We start from the raw sequence: 19826 nt of genomic DNA on the forward strand, positions 1-19826 counted from the left end.
AGTGGTAGCTTTAGCCTGGGGAATCTTTCTAGATTCTATTCATTACACCATCTACGTCATGAGGCAGTCCTTTATTTGAACGTTTTGGTTGGGTTACTGTGCCAGTGTTTGCCTGACTCCTCTCCTTGCTCGCTCAACAAAATGTCGGACTGATGCCGTGCTCAAGACATGCGATCGTGGCGAACTAAATCAACCAAGATTGCTTTCTTTAGCTGATGCTCAGAAAGAATTGAAGCGTAAATTCGAAGGAGAAGATAGTGATGAACATTTATAGGATGATTTGATAGAAAATATAGGGAGCAATCAAGAGACTGGCCAAGATACGACTATCAGTGAGTGATGCCGGCTGCACAGATTTAGCAGATGACAGAACGTGACCGAATTATTAGCAGGACAGTGTGAGCGATATTCTTGGCACTCAGCCAACGCGGTCTGATGAGAACTGGATGAAGTGACCACGTGTGAGAGGGGTGAAGAGGAGGGGGGTGGAGACCGAGGGGGCGTGGCCCCACAGCCATATTATCACTTGGAGAGGTCACAATGCATTGTTTATGTCTCTTTTTTTTTTTTTATATTGTAGTTGTTCTAGTATAATTTGTGTGTGCAGGTATTATCCATTTGTCCAGAAAATATGATATTTTAGTGCAAATTACCTGACTAATGTTTGTAATGAACAAGTTGAAAATGTGACAAAAAACAAAACACTGACTTCTAAACAACAGCATGTTACTAAAAATATATAAAATGAGAAAATAGCATGTGTTTTGCATTCTTTATTCATCTACCTTTCAGAAAATGTATACTTTTATGGGTCTTTCTCCAATAACAAAGAGCACAGAATTTTTTGAAAATTTATACCCGTTTTTTGTGAAAAAAAACCTGGCAAATAGATTTCACTTAAATCTTATTTTCGTGGCAGTGAGAGGGTTAACAGTCCAGAATAAAAATACATCTCTTTTACCAAGTGTACATTGCTCACAAGGAATATACAAGGGGACAGGAGTATGTGAGCAAAAATATTAAACTGAATATGATATAGAAATATAAATACAACAGATATTCAGTTTGACATCTATGCATACACATATGTAAGTACATATGCACATTCATGCATTATACTGATAGCATAGTGTGCAAATTACTTCTAACAACTGAATGCTAATGAAGCAGCTGGTGGTTGGACTTAGAATTCAGAAACAGATCTGCATGTCTCACTTTGCGATTTATCGTCAGTTTGATGCCTCTGCAGGTGCACCGATACATGCCTTGGATGTCTTTCTTTTTTTCTCTTTTTTTGCAATAACAAACAAAAAGTATTTAACTTTTACAGTAAAGATATGCTTTTTGCACACATCCAAGTGGCTTAGAAAATGAATCTGATACACTGCAATTACAGAACAAATGATCATCAAGCATCATGAAAAAAATATTACAGTACCTATACCAGTCAGATAATTAACAATCATTTTCAATAAGATATTTCAATTAACCTATATAAGGAAACTATTTATTCTTAAATTATGTATATTCCATTAAAAAAAAATGTACACATTTCTCAATTGTCATATTGTAAATGTAATACATGTCCTTTGAAAAGCAGTTACATTAGCTTTAGTTTAATAAATTCAGCATTTGAAAATAACATATTCAAAAATGACCCCGGTAAATAACCTGATCTAGTATTTTGTCAGTTTGTGCTTTTTGATCAGAGAGCCCCAAAATATTAACTCAATGCCGAAAGCGACTCCCTCACAACGGGCACACGACCTTTTCAAAATATCCTCTGATACCCACCAAAAGTAGTGCCTTGGGTTTCTCCACGTACAAGACACAAACACCTGACACAGTTCCTAGTAATTGGCACATCAGGACCTTACCGTCCGGGTGAACTCGATGGGCGATGCGAAGAGCGGCAGGATGGGTGTGTATGCCGTCAGAAATCAAGCCAAAGAAGAGGGTTCGGTCCTTGGGAATGCGCTCACTGGTCAGCAAGCCCACCAGGTGAGGGTCACGATGATGAAACTGATTAAAAAAAAAAAAAAAAAAAAATTAACAGACAAAAATAGCAATCACAATGCATGACATGGGAAATGGACTGAACGATTTCAGACAAACAGCTAAATACTGTAACATCTGTTTGTTTGGGTTTTTTTTTCAAAAATAAATTCCTTGTCATCATCTTGGGGTTTTTTTTCAGAAACAGATTCTATACAGATTCTATTAAAAAAAAATTTTTTTTTTTTTTAATTTTAAATTTTTAAATTATAATTCCTTACTATCATCTGGTGTAGGGTTTTTTCAACACATTTTTTAAAAGATGTCTTAAGATCATCTATGTTTTCAAAAACAAGTTTTTTAAAGATTCTATAACAATTAACATCATCCAATTTTTCATAAACAGATTTTTAAATGATTCCTTAAAAACAAAAAACCGAAAGACCAAGCACACACACACACACTCACACACACACACACACACACACACACACACACTCACACACACACTAAAAAAAACCACAAAAAATGGTGGTAGTGAAGCGGGCTGGGTTATATGTGTACATGGAAGGACAGGGTGTTGAGGAAAAAAAAAAAAAGCTAATGGTGGAGCAAGGGTGTGTGGGTGTGAAATGGATGAGGCATTAGTCATATCACAAACAAAAAGAAGTTATATATAACAAATTTCCCACTGCAGAATTTTTTTTTTTTTTTTTTTTTACTTCAGCAAGTGACGTTACAGACTGCTGGGACTCACATGAAATACGCCTTGAAAATCACTCTTCTTTCTTTGTTAGTACAGAACTAACATGTTTTGATGCCTTAAATAGTTGTAGGTGCCTGTCACTGTGCTTCATTTCACTGTACTGTGACCAAAAAAACCGAATGTAATGCAGATACAAAAAATGTGCAGTGAGGGTCACATTCTTGAGCACAACTAGAAACAAGTCACACTGCTCTTCAGCTTCATGGTTGTGTCCCTAAAAATCAAAGCGAATCACACTGCTTATAGCCCAGCTGACCACACAGAGGCTATTTCAGGGCTGGTCATCCGTCAGTTCCTAAAACTTGTCAAAGAGAACACAAAATAATGTTAAATGCTTGACTGAGACACCATTAAAAGAACCAGAAGCTTCATAGGCGGATGTGTTACCACCACATGGCCATCACTCCACGCTCCATGTGTGTGCATGTGCACATGCTGGTTTATATGTGTGTGTGTTTGAAAGGAAGTCTACTATGAGCGTTAAAAAAAATAAAAATAAAAAAAAATTTTTAAAGTTTTTGCGCCTTATACATATTATTATTAGTAGTAGTAGTTCTTTTTTATGTATTTTTCTCTTTTTTTTTCTTCTTTTTTTTTCTCAAGGCCTGACTAAGCGCGTTGGGTTACGCTGCTGGTCAGGCACCTGCTTGGCAGATGTGGTGTTGCGTATATGGATTTGTCCGAACGCAGTGACGCCTCCTTGAGCTACTGAAACTGAAACTGAAACTGTTTGAAAGGAAAACACAGAAACAATACAGCTTTCTTTTTTCTTCTCGGTTTTTTGGGGGGTTTTTCTCCTTTTTTCTTTCCTTTTTTTTTGTTTTTTTTTGTTTTTTGTTTTTGTTTTTGCCTCAGTTGTTTGTTGGACTGCTTTTTACACAGCATTAACTCTCTCCATACGAACGGCGAAAGAGACGACGTTAACAGCGTTTCACCCCAATTACCACCATCAAAATATTGCAAGCGGAACGCTCTTATACTGAAGAGGTGAATGTTGACAAAGAATACCACAGTTCTGATGACGGAAGCTAAAGGTTGGGTCATTCAGACACCCACTGGACATCCGAGGGGTCTGTGTAGAGAAGAGAAGAGAGGACTGGCCGTACTGAGTGAGTTAATTTGATCTTACAGGGAATAGGATTCAGACCCTCAGAGAGACAAGACTCACAGGCAACATGGCGTTGAACAGGTGGGTGATGAAGGAAGCCCCCTGACACACCGCCGCTTCCCCCTGCTCCAGTTTCGCCATAGAGTGACCTGGATCACAGGCACATGATGATACTTTATTATCTCTAAAAAAAACAATCTATATATATATATATATATATATATATATATATATATACAAAAATACTTTATCATCCCAGGAAAAAAAAAGGTGCAATACTTTGTGATCACTAAAGAAATGAGATTCAACAATAATCTATCATCTCCAAAAAAGATATAATAATACTGAATTGTCTCTTGAAAAAGATAAAGTTATATGTTATGATTTCTTCAAAAAAAGATACAAAAATACTTTGTTATCTCTAATAATAAAAAAAAAATTAAAGATACATTATGGTCTCTAAAAAAAGATATAATAAATTACATTATGGTCTCCAAAAAAAGATACAATAATATATTTATTATCTCCAGAAAAAGACTTTATTATCTCTAGAAAAATATCCAATAAAACAATATTATCCTCCAAAAAGATACAACAATACCTTATTATCCCCAAAAAGATATAACTACTACCTAAAAAAGAATACTTTTTCATGTGCAAAAAAAGATGCAATACTTTACTATCCTCAAAAAAGGTAAGTGATGCTTAATAAACTCCAAAAGCGATACAACAATACTATTCCCAGAAAATATACAATACTTAAGATACCACAAACTCTAATACTGGATATCTAAAAAAATATATATATACCATACTTTACTATCTCTAAAAAAAAAAAAGAAACAATAATACTTTATTATCACCAAAAAAGATACAATAAAACTTTACTATAGGTAAGATACAACAAGTATTTATTTTCTGTAAAATGAAAAAACATAAAAAAGATGCAATAATACTTTATTATCTCAAAAAAGATGATACAACAATACCATCTCTGAAAAGATACTACAATAATTTATCATCTGAAAAAGAATACAATACTTTGTTATCTCCATATAAAAAATAAAATAAAGAGAGAGAGAGAGAGATTCAGATTCAGATTCAGATTATTTATTCATTAATAGGCCTAGGCCCCTTATGTGATGGTAAGTGACAATATAAACAAAATGAAAATATATAACCAACCATAATAAGTACACATATTACATAAACGCTGCAATGAAGTACAGCACACAGAGAGAGAGAGAGAGAGAGAGAGAGAGAGAGAACAATACTATCTCCTAAAAAGATACAACAATAATTTATTATCTCTAAAAAAAAGATATAATAATGCTTTATTATCTCTAAAAATAACCTTTCACTTTTCATAAGACCGGTCAAATCTATCAATAATGTCAAAACTGATCAACTAAGTCCCTTCCATATAAGAGCATGTCTGTCACCATTACAAAAAAGGTTCTTCCGTATAAATTCCAACTCTTTCTTAATTTCTGATGCACAACATAAATCAAGCACTCAGAAATACCCACAAGCTGTTTTCGGAGTGAAAAATGTAAACACACAGCAACAACTGTCTAAGATTTCAAACAATCCCATTTCTATCTGCACTCTTGTCCCCAAATAGCTGCGCTCACACTTTTCACCCTTCTCACTTCAGGTCACATCAGTTCAGCTGCACAAGGAGGCGTCAGGCGTTTGGACAAATCCATATACACTACACCACAACTGCTAAACAGATGCCTGATCAGCAGCGTAACCCAACATGCTTAGTCAGGCCTTGAGGGAAAAGCAAATAAATAGATAGATAAACAAACACACCATCAGACTGTCACTAAAATCTGTTCTGTCAATCCAGTTATTGAAGATATTGATAGATATGGACCCTGTCTGCCAACACCTGATGACAAGAATAAGTTCTGGATTCATGTTTTCCAAGCCTACAAAGAATTTTGTCAGAAGGTCCCACTATCAAACAGCAAAGAAGTTTTAGCAGAACCAATCTTTCTGAACCAAAATATCAAAATTGGAAGTAAGATTTTATCACACAGAAATTGGATGGAAAAGGGGGTCAGGAATATTTCTCATCTAGTGCATGGGGACAGTAGTTTCCTTTCCAATGAAGATTTTAGTCAAAAACATGGAAATATAACCAATTTTCTTACTTTAAATGGTTGCATAAGGTCAGTTAGAAATTATATAAAAAACCTGAACACTGAAATTGATAATGACAGTGCTTTGCTAATGAGAAAATCATTACAAATGATATATTCAGTGAAAAAAGGAAAAAAAAGTTTATTACAACACTTTAGTAAAAAACAATATGACCCCTAAATGCTGTAACAAATGAACGATTTGTTGCAACTGAACATTAACTGGAAACAGACATTTCACAAAATACACAAAATATGTGATGTGAACTTAAAAATTAATGGTTTCAAAAAAGAATATTTCATAGGATTATTGCAACAAACAGTTCTCTGAAAAAGATGAATATCTCTCATAATGATAAATGCAGCTTCTGTGGGTCACATCCAGAAACCACTGAACACTTTTTTTGGAGATGTGAGATTGTGCAGAGATTTAGGACTGCTTTCCAAACTGATATCAATAAGAAATGCAATAATGTATACAATGCCCAATTATGTGAAGAATTGGTTTTATTTGGAAACTCACACACATCTGCTACAGATGACATTTTTATTTCATTATTTTACTTGCCAAAAACTTTCTGCACAAATGCAAATTCAATAAACAACCACCACAACTCAATACATTTAAAACACAGCTCAGATACAGATACAAAATCGAAGAACATGCATCTTATATACTAATGAACCATCATGCTTTCCGTACAAAGAGGAACAGTCACCTTCCAATTATGGAAACTGTTACCTAATCACAATTTTGCATGTTCCATAGTTATCATTCTGTATAATAGTCCTTACTTTGCACTAGCAGGTCTTTATTTATTTTTATATTTATTATTTTTTTATTTTTTTAATTTTTATTGTTGTTGTTGTCTTTACAATGTGATTAACTACAAGCTTTCTTTTCCAATAATGTAGAAGTGGTTTACTCACTGCTCCTTATTATGATATTATAATGCTACCACTCGCTTTCGCCTCATCCTTGGTGCCATTACTGTAATAGTTGACATAATTGATGCTATTGCTATGTTACAACTGGTCTCTTTATTATTAATGTCAACTTAAATCATCATGATTACTGCAATCAATAATGTGTAAACTGATTGATTGAATGATTGGACAAGTTGGGGTTTTTTTTGTTTCATTTTTTTCTGTATTTGTTGAAGTTATTTTTGCTGGGTTTTTTTGTTTGTTTGTTTGTTTGTTTGTCGTTTTTTGTTTTGTTTTTTATATATCACTTTTTATTTTGTTTTGTCTTTCTCTCTCTAGTGGATGCTACAGTTTGTTTTATATTGCTGTTTCATACTGTTCTCTGTACTGTATACATGTCTTTGCAAAAAATTTTTTTAAGTTTAAGAAAATAATAATAAAATCTGACAACCGGATCAGGTCAAAATGATTGCTAATGCTAAAACACAACGTGAACATAGTTTCTGTAACATGACAATCGCAAGCAGCTCCTATACCTAAAAAAAAAACAAACGAGACATGACATGGCATGACATGACCAGACATAATTTACTGAACCGGGTCATCTGCCCACATCAACAGGAACAGTAGGATGACAAACATATGAAAACTGTGTTCATTCAAATAACATACCATAGTTTCTTTTAGTACATTATCTGTCCACGTAGCACAATCTTAACTGAAATGCCTTATTTATATAAATAGCGACTTCCATTCAGTATATGATGTTTGACAGCAGTAACACTAATCTGACTGCAGATGGCTGAGTGTAAAAGCTCAGCTCACTTACCTACAGACACAACGATGCCTCGTTTCACACATTCTTTGATGACCTCTTCTGTCCTCGGGAGCTCAGGTGCCAACGTCAACAGTGCAGCGTTGTCAAAGGAACCATACATCTTCTCTAAATCACTGAAGCCATTGTCATAACTAGTGATGCACTCTTCTGGATGCATCCCCTTCTTCTCGCAGCTGATAAAAGGCCCCTCTAAATGAATACCTGTGGAACAAGTTTGAACTCATCACACTTAAACAAAATCTCAGTTCCAATCTGACTAAAGATCCCATGGATGTATAGGTGTTGGTGGTGTGTGTATGTGTGTGTGTTTGTGTGTGCACGTGTACACGCATGTGTGCATGCTTGCTTTATCACTGTCACATTCCATACACCTAGGTTGTAAGTCTTGATTATTTGTGACCTGGAATCCATTTCATGAGGGTTTACTTGCTAATGTCAGGTGAACTGCCAAACGTCTGGACTTTAACCATTAATACTTTTGCTGAGGCACTGAGTGAAATTTGGACTTGTTCGGTCTGACACTGTGCTGCCATGAAGATCCATTGCTTTAGGTGTGTCCGAAAGGCATCATTAACATTTAAAATCATGTGGCATGCACTTGGTTCGCAAAACACCAACTAAGTCACTATAATATTTTGAAAAAGACAAGTGACAAACTATCGCAATGTCAGCAGAACTTGTAATACAGGGGGCAAAGTGCCTCATCTATACTGCACATACTCAAGTTCGCTTCTATAAGTTCTAAATGGATCTTTCAGGACTAGAATCGCCTGCTGAATGAAACAGATTTTTTTGGAAGAACTTGATCTTTATACACTTCTAGTGGATGCATTCTCTTCTGAAATATTCTTTCGGGTCATTTGCAGTATTGAACAAAAACAAACGCACTATTTTCAATTTGCAAAGTCTGTGCATACAATAATATGTAGTCTTGAGAAATCACAGGACTAAATTTCAGCCCTTTTATTCAGCACTGGCTTCATTAACTCTTTCCAGACGAAGGAATGCTCACGCATTCCTACACAAAACGTTTTCGGTTTCGGACGAAGGAATGGAATAGCATTCTCCGAAAGTAAAATTCCATCATGCGCTTTACACGTGATTTTGTGATTAGCCAAGCAGAGTGTGCTATTCTGGGTCACTCCACAATCGAACAGTATGATTGGTTAGTCTATGATGTGTGGCCTGTCTCGCACACATGCTGACAAAGTCACTGACCGGTTGTCTGCTCGCGTGCCAGCCTGTCAGCAAAGCGGGCTCTTCTCAAAATGTTGTGATGCGAACAAGGCAGTGACGGCAATGTTTTGGGGTTGCCGAAGTACTTGAAATGCTACAAACTGAAGGGTCGGACATTGAAGAGGTGGATGATGACGAAGAAGAAAGCGAATTTAATGCAGAAAGCGAGCATGCGTATGGTGATACAGGGTGAAAAGTTGGCATTATTTTCTACATATGGCAAAACTGTAAAAATAAGATGAGAAATTTGATTTTTTTTATATGTAATAGCTCATAACCAGTTCTGAAAGTTTCATTTTCTTACACAGTATTTTGTATTTTTTGTCATTTTTTTCCAAACCCTTACAAATGGGCCGTCTGTGGGGAAAAGCAAGGGAGAAAACTTGTCGTCCCAAGTGAATTAAGTTATCCACCATGGAATCCTACTTCCGAAGGATTGTCTCAGGCAACACTTTTCATCTGTGTATTTTCATTTACGCCTTCCCCATGAACAGGGCCTGTGTTGTTCGTCTTTGCAGTCATTTCTTCCCCCTTGTTAATGTCAATTGTTAGCGATCCTGTGTTATGGAGACAGAGCGCATTTTAAATACCCATCATTATCATCATCATCATAATCACCTCACACAGTAACTAGCATTACTAACAGCATAATTCAGTTCAGTTACTCAAGGAGGCATCACTGCATTTGAACAACTCCATATATGCTACACATCAGCAAACAGATGCCTGACCAGCAGCGTAATGTAACCCAATGCGCATAGTCAGACCTTAAGGGAAAAAAAGATACATAAACAAATAAATGGATAAGTCATCGAATTAATGTTGTTTTGTTGTTGTTGTTTACAATGTATGTATAAATAACCGACAGCATAATTATTAACCTTGGAAATTGCATGCACTGAAGTAGTCTCAAACCTATGAACCAAATTAACCATGTGTGGTTCCTGAATTACATAAAAATAGCCTTTCTTTTGGAACCATACAATGATGGGCAAACATAACATTCACAAATACCAGCAAGCAACATAAAACCAGTTTTGCCTCTTCCTTCAAATATTACCTGAGAACTTGAAAAAAAAAAAAAGTGGATCTGTTCAGAAAGACTACCATATCTCTCCATGTCCATATGAAATGTGTGTGTGTGTGTGTGTGTGCGTCCACGCACGTGCGTGTGTGTGTTTCTGAGTGTGTGTGTGTGTGAGAGAGAGAGAGAGTGTGTGTAGTGTGTGTGTGTATCTTCAATGCATTTCACCCCCTGCACAGCCTCAAAGCTTGGCCTGGAGACGAACAACAACACCCATAACCAGAAATCATCAGACTGTCATCACTGCTACACCGCAACAGAAAAAAAGAATGTATTCGTCTTACCGAGCACACCTGCACCCTCCGCACTCCCGGGACATTTTTTTATTTGTGGCAGTATCTGTCAACACACAACAGGAGGACAGTAATCAGGAAGAGTGGCTGAGGATGGCATCCCTTGGGTCTTTTACTTTCATTATCTGTTTGGGCTGTACTGCTACAGCTAGAAGGTGTGGGAGCACCAAATGCATTTTAGGACTGGGAATTAGCTTTTGTCAGGTATGTACACACACACACACACACACACACACACACACACACACACACACACACACACAAACACAGAAAACAAAATGTAACAGATCTATGAAGGAAAAAAAACAAAAACTGTGTGAACCCTTTCCCCTTCATTTACAAAGACTCAGGAAAACAAAGATTCAAAGATTCAAAACAATACATTAGCAACAATATTCAATTCTACTAAGTAAAGCATTGGAAAAAAAAAAAAAAGAAGTAGGAGAAAGTGGCACCATGGCACATGCAGAGACCAGCCCCTATGATGAAGTGGTTAGCATCACAGGCTGAGAACTGGGAGGACATGGATTCAACCCCCGTCAGAGGTGGGGATTTTCGGCTCGAGGCTGACTCCTGCCCAGGCTTTAGTGTACTATGGGCTCAAACGGGACGACAAGGACCTCACAGTTAAAGAGTTATCCACTTCACAGATGTGTCTTTGCGAGTTTTGCTCAAATTTCCTGACCAACACTGCAGGTGTGTGTATCACTCAGTCTCGTACACACTAAGATATATCATGAGAGTACAGCCTTGTGACCAAGTAAATGGACCACCACGGCAGCATCTTCATCACCCCTTTCATCATTCATCATCATCAAAATATATAAAACAAACTGTCCCAAATCCTTGGGCACAAACAAGGAGCATGCAGAGGGACACAAGTCACAAACTACCTTTTTGTAAACTTCAGGAGGGGAAGTAATCACTGTAGGACAAAATGAGGTCACTCCAGTCTCCAGAAGGTGCTTGGCCACTTTTTGGACACCCTCTGAAATACTGCTGTGGTCATCAGAAAAATCCACTCCAACTGCCCCTGCCCACAGAAAAAAAAAGCTTGTATACTGTTTAGAATGACTTCTTGTGTTCTTAAACAAAGGAAATTTCAATATTTAGTTTTCTCTGGGATGTAGAGAGAAAAAAAAAGAAGAGCATTGACAGCAATGTCAATTAAGAATGCTGACTCAGCCTTTTCCTTGGTGGGGGTGTGGGGGGGAGTCAATATGTACTATATCATGTACGCTACAAAACTACTAGTGATTAATTGCTAGCATAGTGTGCATGTGTGTGTGTGTGTGTGTGTGTTATTCACTGAACCATGTCTTTCAAACTGCAGGCCACATTGATCATTTTAGTAACGGTTCCGTCCATTGATATATCATCTAGTATTCTGAAAAAAAACTTTTTGACATAGTTTATAACATACTCAAATGCCCATTGTTTTTAAATTGTGAATTTCACAACAGTTTCTGGTTTAAATTATCTCTGGTGAAAGCTTTTTTTATGTAAATCATTCCACTTTAAAAATGTAAATCATTGTGTTATTGTCATTCAGGGATTTTTGATTTGTTGTTATATATATATATATATATATATATATAAATCATCCTAGACATAATATCTCCCTTCCTTCTACCTGTCAAAAATTAGATAGTAAACCCAGGAAAGTTCATTGCTCTGATTTTGATCATTATGCAGAATTCATCTGCTACCTTGCTCCCATTTCAATTTTCTCTTTATCAATAAAATATATTCAAACAAGAGAGGCAAAGCCTTCAAGACTCACTTGTGATACACTTTAAAAAAAAAAAAAAAAATCTAATCATAAAAAAGTGTTCTGTATTTGTTATTATAAAGCTTCCGGTTACAAAAAAAAAAAAGAAGAAAAAAAAAGCTCTGAAGGCAGATTCAAACCCAGTGTGTTCGGGTGAGAAGAAACTGTCTAACTCAATACACTATTGTGGCTCCTTAACTGACATTCAAAAATGTAACATTTAAACATGATTTTTTTAAGGGTGATAAATCAATTGCGGTATTCGCAGTGAGAACGCTGTTAAAATCATATTATTCTGGTGTATCTTGGGCATTCAAAAAATCTCTAAGGGCAATTAAGAATTCTTTTTAAGTCCTCGGTAAAGGAGACATGGCTATCGCCGCAATCACACTGCAACATTTAGCTGTTTTCTCTGGATCTAGATAGATGTACAAGTTTAGTTACACCCGCCAGGAATGTACGACATGGTCGATTCAATTTCTCACATGTTATCGTGTATTGTTGATTGAATATAGTATTAAACTGGCAGGTCAAAAACTTGAAACAAAATGGCGTCGTTCGTGTTCGCGAGGAATATGAGCACGCGCTTTGAATATGTATAAATATGTGTACGCAATTGATTTTTGCCCATGACCTTCAGGGCTCAGCCAATAGATCTATGAAGTCCACTCATAGTATTGATTTCAGTATTTTCCGAAAAAGACCACTTGGGTGAATGAACAAAGTGAAAGCCCTGTACACTGAGAGTAAAACACAGAAGCTTTTTATGTACTGAGTATAATTTCAGAATGTAATGTTTAAGATGAGAGAGATCAGTTTAAAGCAAATTAACCCCCCTAGCATTAATTACAGATTAAATTCCCTTTTTTACTATCTGCACATGCAAAGATATGCACCAGAACTATAACTTCCATGCTTAGCAAAAGAAGTTCCTGTGTGAACAAAAAATGAAAAAAATGACTGCTCTTGACGCTGTGTCTGAATATCAGATCAAAGTGCCAAGTTTAGAGAATAAAAAAAATATATAAACAGTAAATTCATTTTGCATATAATTTGGCTTCTTTTTTTTTCTTTTTTTTGTGCCCATCCCAGAGGTGCAATATTGTTTTAAACAAGATGACTGGAAAGAACTGAATTTTTCCTATTTTTATGCCACATTTGGTGTCATCTGATAAAGTATTTGCAGAGAAAATGGCAATGTTAAAATTTACCACCGACACACAGACACACACACACACAGAAAACCAAACACCGGGTTAAAACATAGACTCCCTTTGTTTACACAAGTGAGTCAAAAATAAAAGTAAAGTCTTCAAGAATTAACTTTCAAGTAAACTTTTTTTTTAACTGAATAAAGACAGAAACATGAAAAAAGTAAACAGATAATAAGTAAATACTATTTCCTACCATTTACCTGAAGTTGATGAACCCAGAAGAAACAAATAATACTTATCATTCCTAGCCATCTATCTGAAAATCAATGAATCCAGGAAAAACAGAATACAAATAATAGTTACTATTTTCTACCATTTAGCTGAGTATCAATGAACCCAGGGGCGATGATGCAATTGTTGCAGTCAATCTGGACATCAGCAGTGATCCCCTCATCGAAAAAGATCTTTTCAGGGTCGACGATCTTGCCGTTGCGTACCCACAGGTGATCTCTGTAGATCTTGTGGTCTCTCAAAATCTGACAATTCCTGAACTGCAGAAGACATCCTGGTGCTGGCTTAGGCGGCAGTGACGACATGATGATGGAAGATGCCTGATGCACACACACAAACAACTTACGAATGAATAACAAAATTCAACTGAGAGAAACACAAGGAGATAGCTTCTTTTTTTTTCTTTTTTCTTTTTTTTTTCACTACCCTGTCATCTGCACCGTTTCAGTGGAATTGCTCCCATGCCGCTCATTCCAAGTCCCCCAAACACAGCCACACCCGGGTTCGTCTGTCACACTTCTGACATTGGCAGTCTGCAGGGAACCATCGATGTTAGGTCACCAGGAGGCCACACACCAGAGGAGACCCTGCACTGCTGCTGAGTCACTTTGGTGGTGTTCAGTGGTGCCTGTTCTGATTTAACGTACTTAGGACACCACCTACTAAGCCCCCTACTGATGACAATAATGGCTTAGACGCGGAGCCAGACTGAGTGAGTGTCCCTCCCAGACACCGATTCACATCTATTTGTCCATACATGCACGCGCACACGCATGCGCGTGTGTGTGTGTGTGTTTGGGGGTATGAGAATGTAGATTTATGTCTTAGAAAAATTGCAACTGATATTCTTAAAACAATTATTTCCATTGAACAGAAATACTATGATTCATATCATTTATGGAGAAACAGGTATGTATACTGTGTCAGTGCTGGTGAAAACCAGAATGATTAGGTTTTGGATTGATATCATTCCATCTACCACACACAGATATTCTTGTAGACAATACAGTATTTTGTTTGAACTATATAAAGCTGGGATTTTTACACTGCCATAGTCAAATTGAAATATTTTATCAGAAACTAGATTTGATTGTGTCTGGGATTCACAGTCATTCAACAAAAATGTGTTTCATTAAATCTCAGACAGATGTGGGGTAACGCCCTGGAAAATAAAAATTTATTTTACACAAACTTTAAAGCTAATTTTGGAAGCAAAAAATATATTTCCAATCAGGCAGATTGTTACATCTTATCATTAATGCAGTTCAGATGTAGTAGTCACAAATTACCTATTGACACTGGAGGACATCATAACATTCTGTGTGAATTGCATATTTGTTGTGATTGGAGATAAGTTTCATTTTGTTATGGAATAACTGAAATTAGCAGATTTCAAAAACATGTATATTCTAGAGAAATATCTGAATCCAAAATCACTTTTTAACTTTTGCACTTTGTTAACAGCAGGGAGGAGAGCATGTTTTTAAGTGGGGGAAATTCATAAAAATATGAAAGGTTTCAAGATTATATGACTGTTTATTAATCTGTTTTTATCACCAATTGTGTGTGTGTTTAATAGCTGTTGATGTTTTGATTTTGGTGTGTAATACCGATGGTGTTATCTAATATCTTCCATGCCCCGACAGGGGTCAAAGGATTAAATATTCTTGATTCTTGTATACATTCTAACATTGTGTCTGACTAATATGTAACTGAAAACAAAGGCACTATTATCATTAACAATACTGCCATTATTCTTACAAAACTGATATCTGAAAAAAAAACAAAAAAAACCTGCTCGTGTAATACCATCCCAACAAAGTAAGTGACTGGTATAGTGTGTACATAAACTTAAGTTCATACCAGCAAACAAGACACACCAAAATTTCCACCGGTTCATGTCATCACACATGCGCGTGCATGTGCACACACACACTCTCTCTCTCTCTCTCTCTCTTCTCTCTGCCACTCATCTAAAATCACAACTGTGGGTATATTTTCAACAAAAGAATGAACACACTGCCACTCAGTACTCTATATATCTATTCTAGCACTCTATGATCTATCACTAAGTATGTTAGTAACTATGTTTTCTTTTTGAGAATTAGTATTCTCAGTCAGAGATTTTGTATTTTCAGTCTGATGACTTCTTCCTTTTATTTCTATTTTAACATAAGTCATTATCTTCAGCATCTTAAAGTTAGAGAAGAGAAAAAGAAGCAAAAGAACAGTTCATTATCACAAATATTTCTTATTACACAACCAACATCAACTTTCTGACAATTTTTGTTATGGATGGTGCACACTGGCTACTTGTTTTACTAACCCACCAAATTCTAACACATATAATACTATCTTTAAAGTGTGCATGGGATATTCTGTATGCATTCACACATGTGCATGCACACACTACAAGGCTTCTACAACTGCTGACCTGGGAGACAGAAAAACCCACAAGGCACTGCTGGGATCAAACCTATGACTCTCAGATTGAAAGTCTAATGTCCGAACCACTCTGCTTTTGTGCCCAATAGTTCTGTGTGTGTGTGTGTGTGTGTGTGTGTGTGTGTGTGTGTGTGTGTGTGTGTGTGTGTGTGTGTGTGTGTGTGTGTGTGTGTGTGTGTGTGTGAACATGTATGCTTGTGTGTGTGTGTGTGTGTGCGCGCATGTGTGTGTGTGTGTGTGCGTGTGTGCATGTGATTGTGTGAATTTCAGAATCATGGTCAGAATCAGATTTATTTGTCATCAAAACCCAGCAGGTGCACAAATCACAGTCACAAAGAGCCAATGTATCTTCTTAAAGCAGTTGTGATTGTAGAAAGCTAAGTCCTATTGAACTTAATCAAGTTTTGTTCATTCTGATGGCAAAGTAATAGCATTTGAGCATGCAGATACTTTTCTGATAAATTATATTCAATATTGTCTCATTTTCATATAACTTGCACTGGTTAAGAAAATGAATCTCTTTTAATATATATATGTATATATATCCAAACTCTTATGTTCATTTCTTGAATGGTGTGTTGTCGTGCCTTTCTGTTATAAATCATGAGCACTTATTCTGAGATTACTCATTTCTCTTCTGTAACTGTATATTTAAGTGTTGGAAATACAGTTTCAATCAATTATCTGATTTATTGCATCATACAATTTCAGTCTTCATTTCATTTCTGTTATGTTTCCAATGCTGAATGTATTTTTCTTCAAGTTTATTCTGAATTACATATTTCAGTCTGTTTACACTGAAAGTTGATTATTTCATACATGAGTAAGACGTAGTGTGGTTTACAAGTTTTGATGAACTGAAGCCAAGTGCGATCATCAGTGTCACTGATTCGCCCTTGGTATGTATTCCACAGCAGTTCCTTCAGGTTGTGTATTTGTGAGTTGTGTGTTGTGGTGTGTGTGTGTGTGTGTGTGTGTGTGTGTGTGCATCTGAGTCATATTGTGTACTTGTAGGGCAGTCTTCTCAATTACAAAGTTTTGTCTCTGGATAAACTATTATGTATATCTACCACCAATAATCATGAAATCATCCACTGGTTGTGACACAATGTTTTGCTTTTGTTTGTTTGTTTGTTTTTCCATTTGGCATTTCCTTTTCATGATACAAAATGCAAGGCTGTTCATTATAAAATAAAATACAATAGCGACACTTTACCTGCAACAATATTCTTTACCTCTTTGTACATTGAAAAATTTCAGAAATCATAAGATGGACAGAGGATTTTCTGTTCATGCAACTTATGTATACATGTGCTGGTTAACTTTATTATTATACCCTCCTCATACTAATGTCATATGTTACCAAAAAATCAGCAGATAAGATATTCATTAAACATTCCAAAACAAAATTCTCTTATTCCTACAGAGTTGCTGACCCACTGAATTCATTGTCACTATATTAAATTTCCTATAAAATAAAAAATAAATAAAAAATAAATAAAAATACTATTAATTTCAAGAACCTTCTTGACAACTTTCCAAAATTCATGGAATTATTCTGTATTATGACTGATCTGGAAAATAAGGAATCCTGAAGGCATGCAAAACATGACCAATGCAAAGCATGACAGAGTGCGAGGCCTAGGCAATTATGAAGCCAGTCACTACTATTACTTACTATATGTATATCAAGTTTTGTCTTCCAATAAAAACAAAATGTCAACGATCGATATTAGTGTGGTGCCACCTGTCCCTCCCTGGGGGGTAACAAAAGCAAACATCAACATATGTGCTTCTGACACAACAAAAGGAGAATCTCCACATATAATAGCAGCATCTGTCAGAATTGAATTAGGAGAAAATTTTGATTATCATTTAAAAGTTTCCACTGATGGCTCGGTCCTGGATGATAGCAGTGCAGGATCTGCTTTTGTCATTAATGACCTAAAAACAGAAACATCATATTATTTAGGTAAGGGGCATTCAATTTTTACAGCTGAATTGGTGGCCATCCTTATGGCTTTAAATCATCTTGTTGATAAACCAATCATAGTAAGTAATATCCTATTTTGTGTTGATTCTCAATCTGTTTTAAAAAGTTTGCTCCTTTTTGAGAATAATCAAAGAGAAGATTTATTGTTTGAAATTAGGTATTTATTGCACTCCCTATTTCTGAAGGGTATAAATGTTGATGTTTGTTGGATACCATCCCACACTGGATTCCTTTATAACGACCAAGCAGACAGGACAGCAAAAAGGGGAGCAAAGAATCATATAGATGGTATAAAAGTATATTGCCCACTGTCATACAAGGATATAAGCAATATACTAAAAAGAGACTTTTATAGGTGCTTGAATTCAAGTCTAAAACCTCGTCAGTTGACTCTCTCAGACTTTGGTCTGATTCGCAGACCAATTCTGAGTTTAGCTCTCAGACTATTATCAAATTCATTATGAACCAAGTACTGTTCTAATGTCAAGTGCATATGCTTTAGTAACCTGACAATTAAGCATATAATTTTTGACTGTAGCTTGATGAAGCCTTATGTACACTAAAGTATGTCTTCTCAAGTGACTGAGAACGTTGATGTTTTTGACTTTTTGCATTCATTATCAGTTGTTTCGCTTGTCAGTTTAACGACTACTCTTTTACAAAGTCTTTTAAGTAATTTCCTGTAATTGTCTTTAGATTTTTTTTTTTTTTTTTTTTCAAATTTCACCCTCATTTGCCCAGTTTTCCCCAACCCTCCATTCATTCACATCTCCCACCCCTTCTAACTGATAATACTCAAATGTATTCATAAATACTTTCACTCAGTGTCTTCAATCATCGATATGTGTGACGGGACATTAAACAAAATTCCTCCTTGCAATAGAAAGAAGACAACAACAACAAAAAAAAGGTGTGCCTACTATCCTGCTGTATCATGTTTTCATATGAGATTAATAATCTAGACTGATTCAAACTGATGAACATAACTTGGAGAGGGGTTGGTGCGAGGATGAAAAAGAGGGTGGGTGTAAGGGTGGGGGCAATCAACCTGTCTATAATCCTGTAGTAATCCCTGTACTGGGAAACAATCCACAATAGGGTGTGCGCTCTAGAAGACTTACGTCTGTTTACGACCGTTAAGCCACCAAGTTCAGCCAGGGGAACCCGGGCTCCACACAATATCAGTCCAAAGCAAAACAACTGTCCAGTAACTATAGTATATATACAGTGAGCATGAGGCTCGCTGCTAGGCCTCAGTCCTGGTCTTGAAAGCCTGAGGGGAAAAGGCTGGGATGATATGGTCTGGAATCTGGTTCCACAGGCGGATAGCTGAAGGGAAGAAGGAGTGCCTGTGGGAGTCAGTGCGGAAGTAGTTTCTCACGGACGTTGTTTTCGGCGCACTTAAAACTCAAAGTTACAAGTTTTCCAAAACTATCTGCAACAAAACATATTGTCACTATATAACTGAATCTTAATGGGCTTTTGCACAGCGAAAATGTAAGTAACAAGGCTGGGAAATTGTCACAGTACTCTGCAAGTGACTTGTGAAGTGTCACCAACGTTTAACCAGCTGCGTTTTCTGTTTCAGAGTTTCTCTAACGTACAAAAAAAAAAAAAAAAAAGCGTAGAGAGTCAAGTTATGTCCTACAATGTATATTATGATCAAGAATACCGGACCTGGGGGAAGACTGTGCAAAATGAGACAGATATTCTGTGTCACGCTGTCAGCCACAAAAGCTTTACAGAATTTCGTTCGATGCTATCCTCAGCAGCTG

The 19826-nt window shown here is 36.3% G+C and overlaps 1 protein-coding gene across 3 annotated transcripts in view; it reads right to left on the reverse strand.

Annotated features, from left to right (window-relative positions):
* LOC143283735 (N-acetylglucosamine-6-phosphate deacetylase-like) overlaps positions 1–19821 on the reverse strand; it is a 36798-nt gene extending 16977 nt beyond the window's left edge. For all 3 annotated transcript variants that reach the window (XM_076590023.1, XM_076590022.1, XM_076590021.1), the window contains exons 1-7: positions 19729–19821; positions 13696–13933; positions 11291–11430; positions 10389–10443; positions 7776–7985; positions 3930–4018; positions 1878–2022 (exon numbers count right to left, since the gene is read on the reverse strand). In XM_076590023.1, coding sequence (XP_076446138.1) covers positions 1878–2022; positions 3930–4018; positions 7776–7985; positions 10389–10443; positions 11291–11430; positions 13696–13918 — 862 coding nt within the window. In that variant the 5' untranslated portion in view covers positions 13919–13933; positions 19729–19821. The remainder of the gene's footprint in view (positions 1–1877; positions 2023–3929; positions 4019–7775; positions 7986–10388; positions 10444–11290; positions 11431–13695; positions 13934–19728) is intronic.
* Between the last annotated feature and the right edge of the window lie 5 nt (positions 19822–19826).

Source organism: Babylonia areolata, chromosome 7, assembly GCF_041734735.1.
Source record: "Babylonia areolata isolate BAREFJ2019XMU chromosome 7, ASM4173473v1, whole genome shotgun sequence".
Taxonomy (NCBI): domain Eukaryota; kingdom Metazoa; phylum Mollusca; class Gastropoda; order Neogastropoda; family Buccinidae; genus Babylonia; species Babylonia areolata.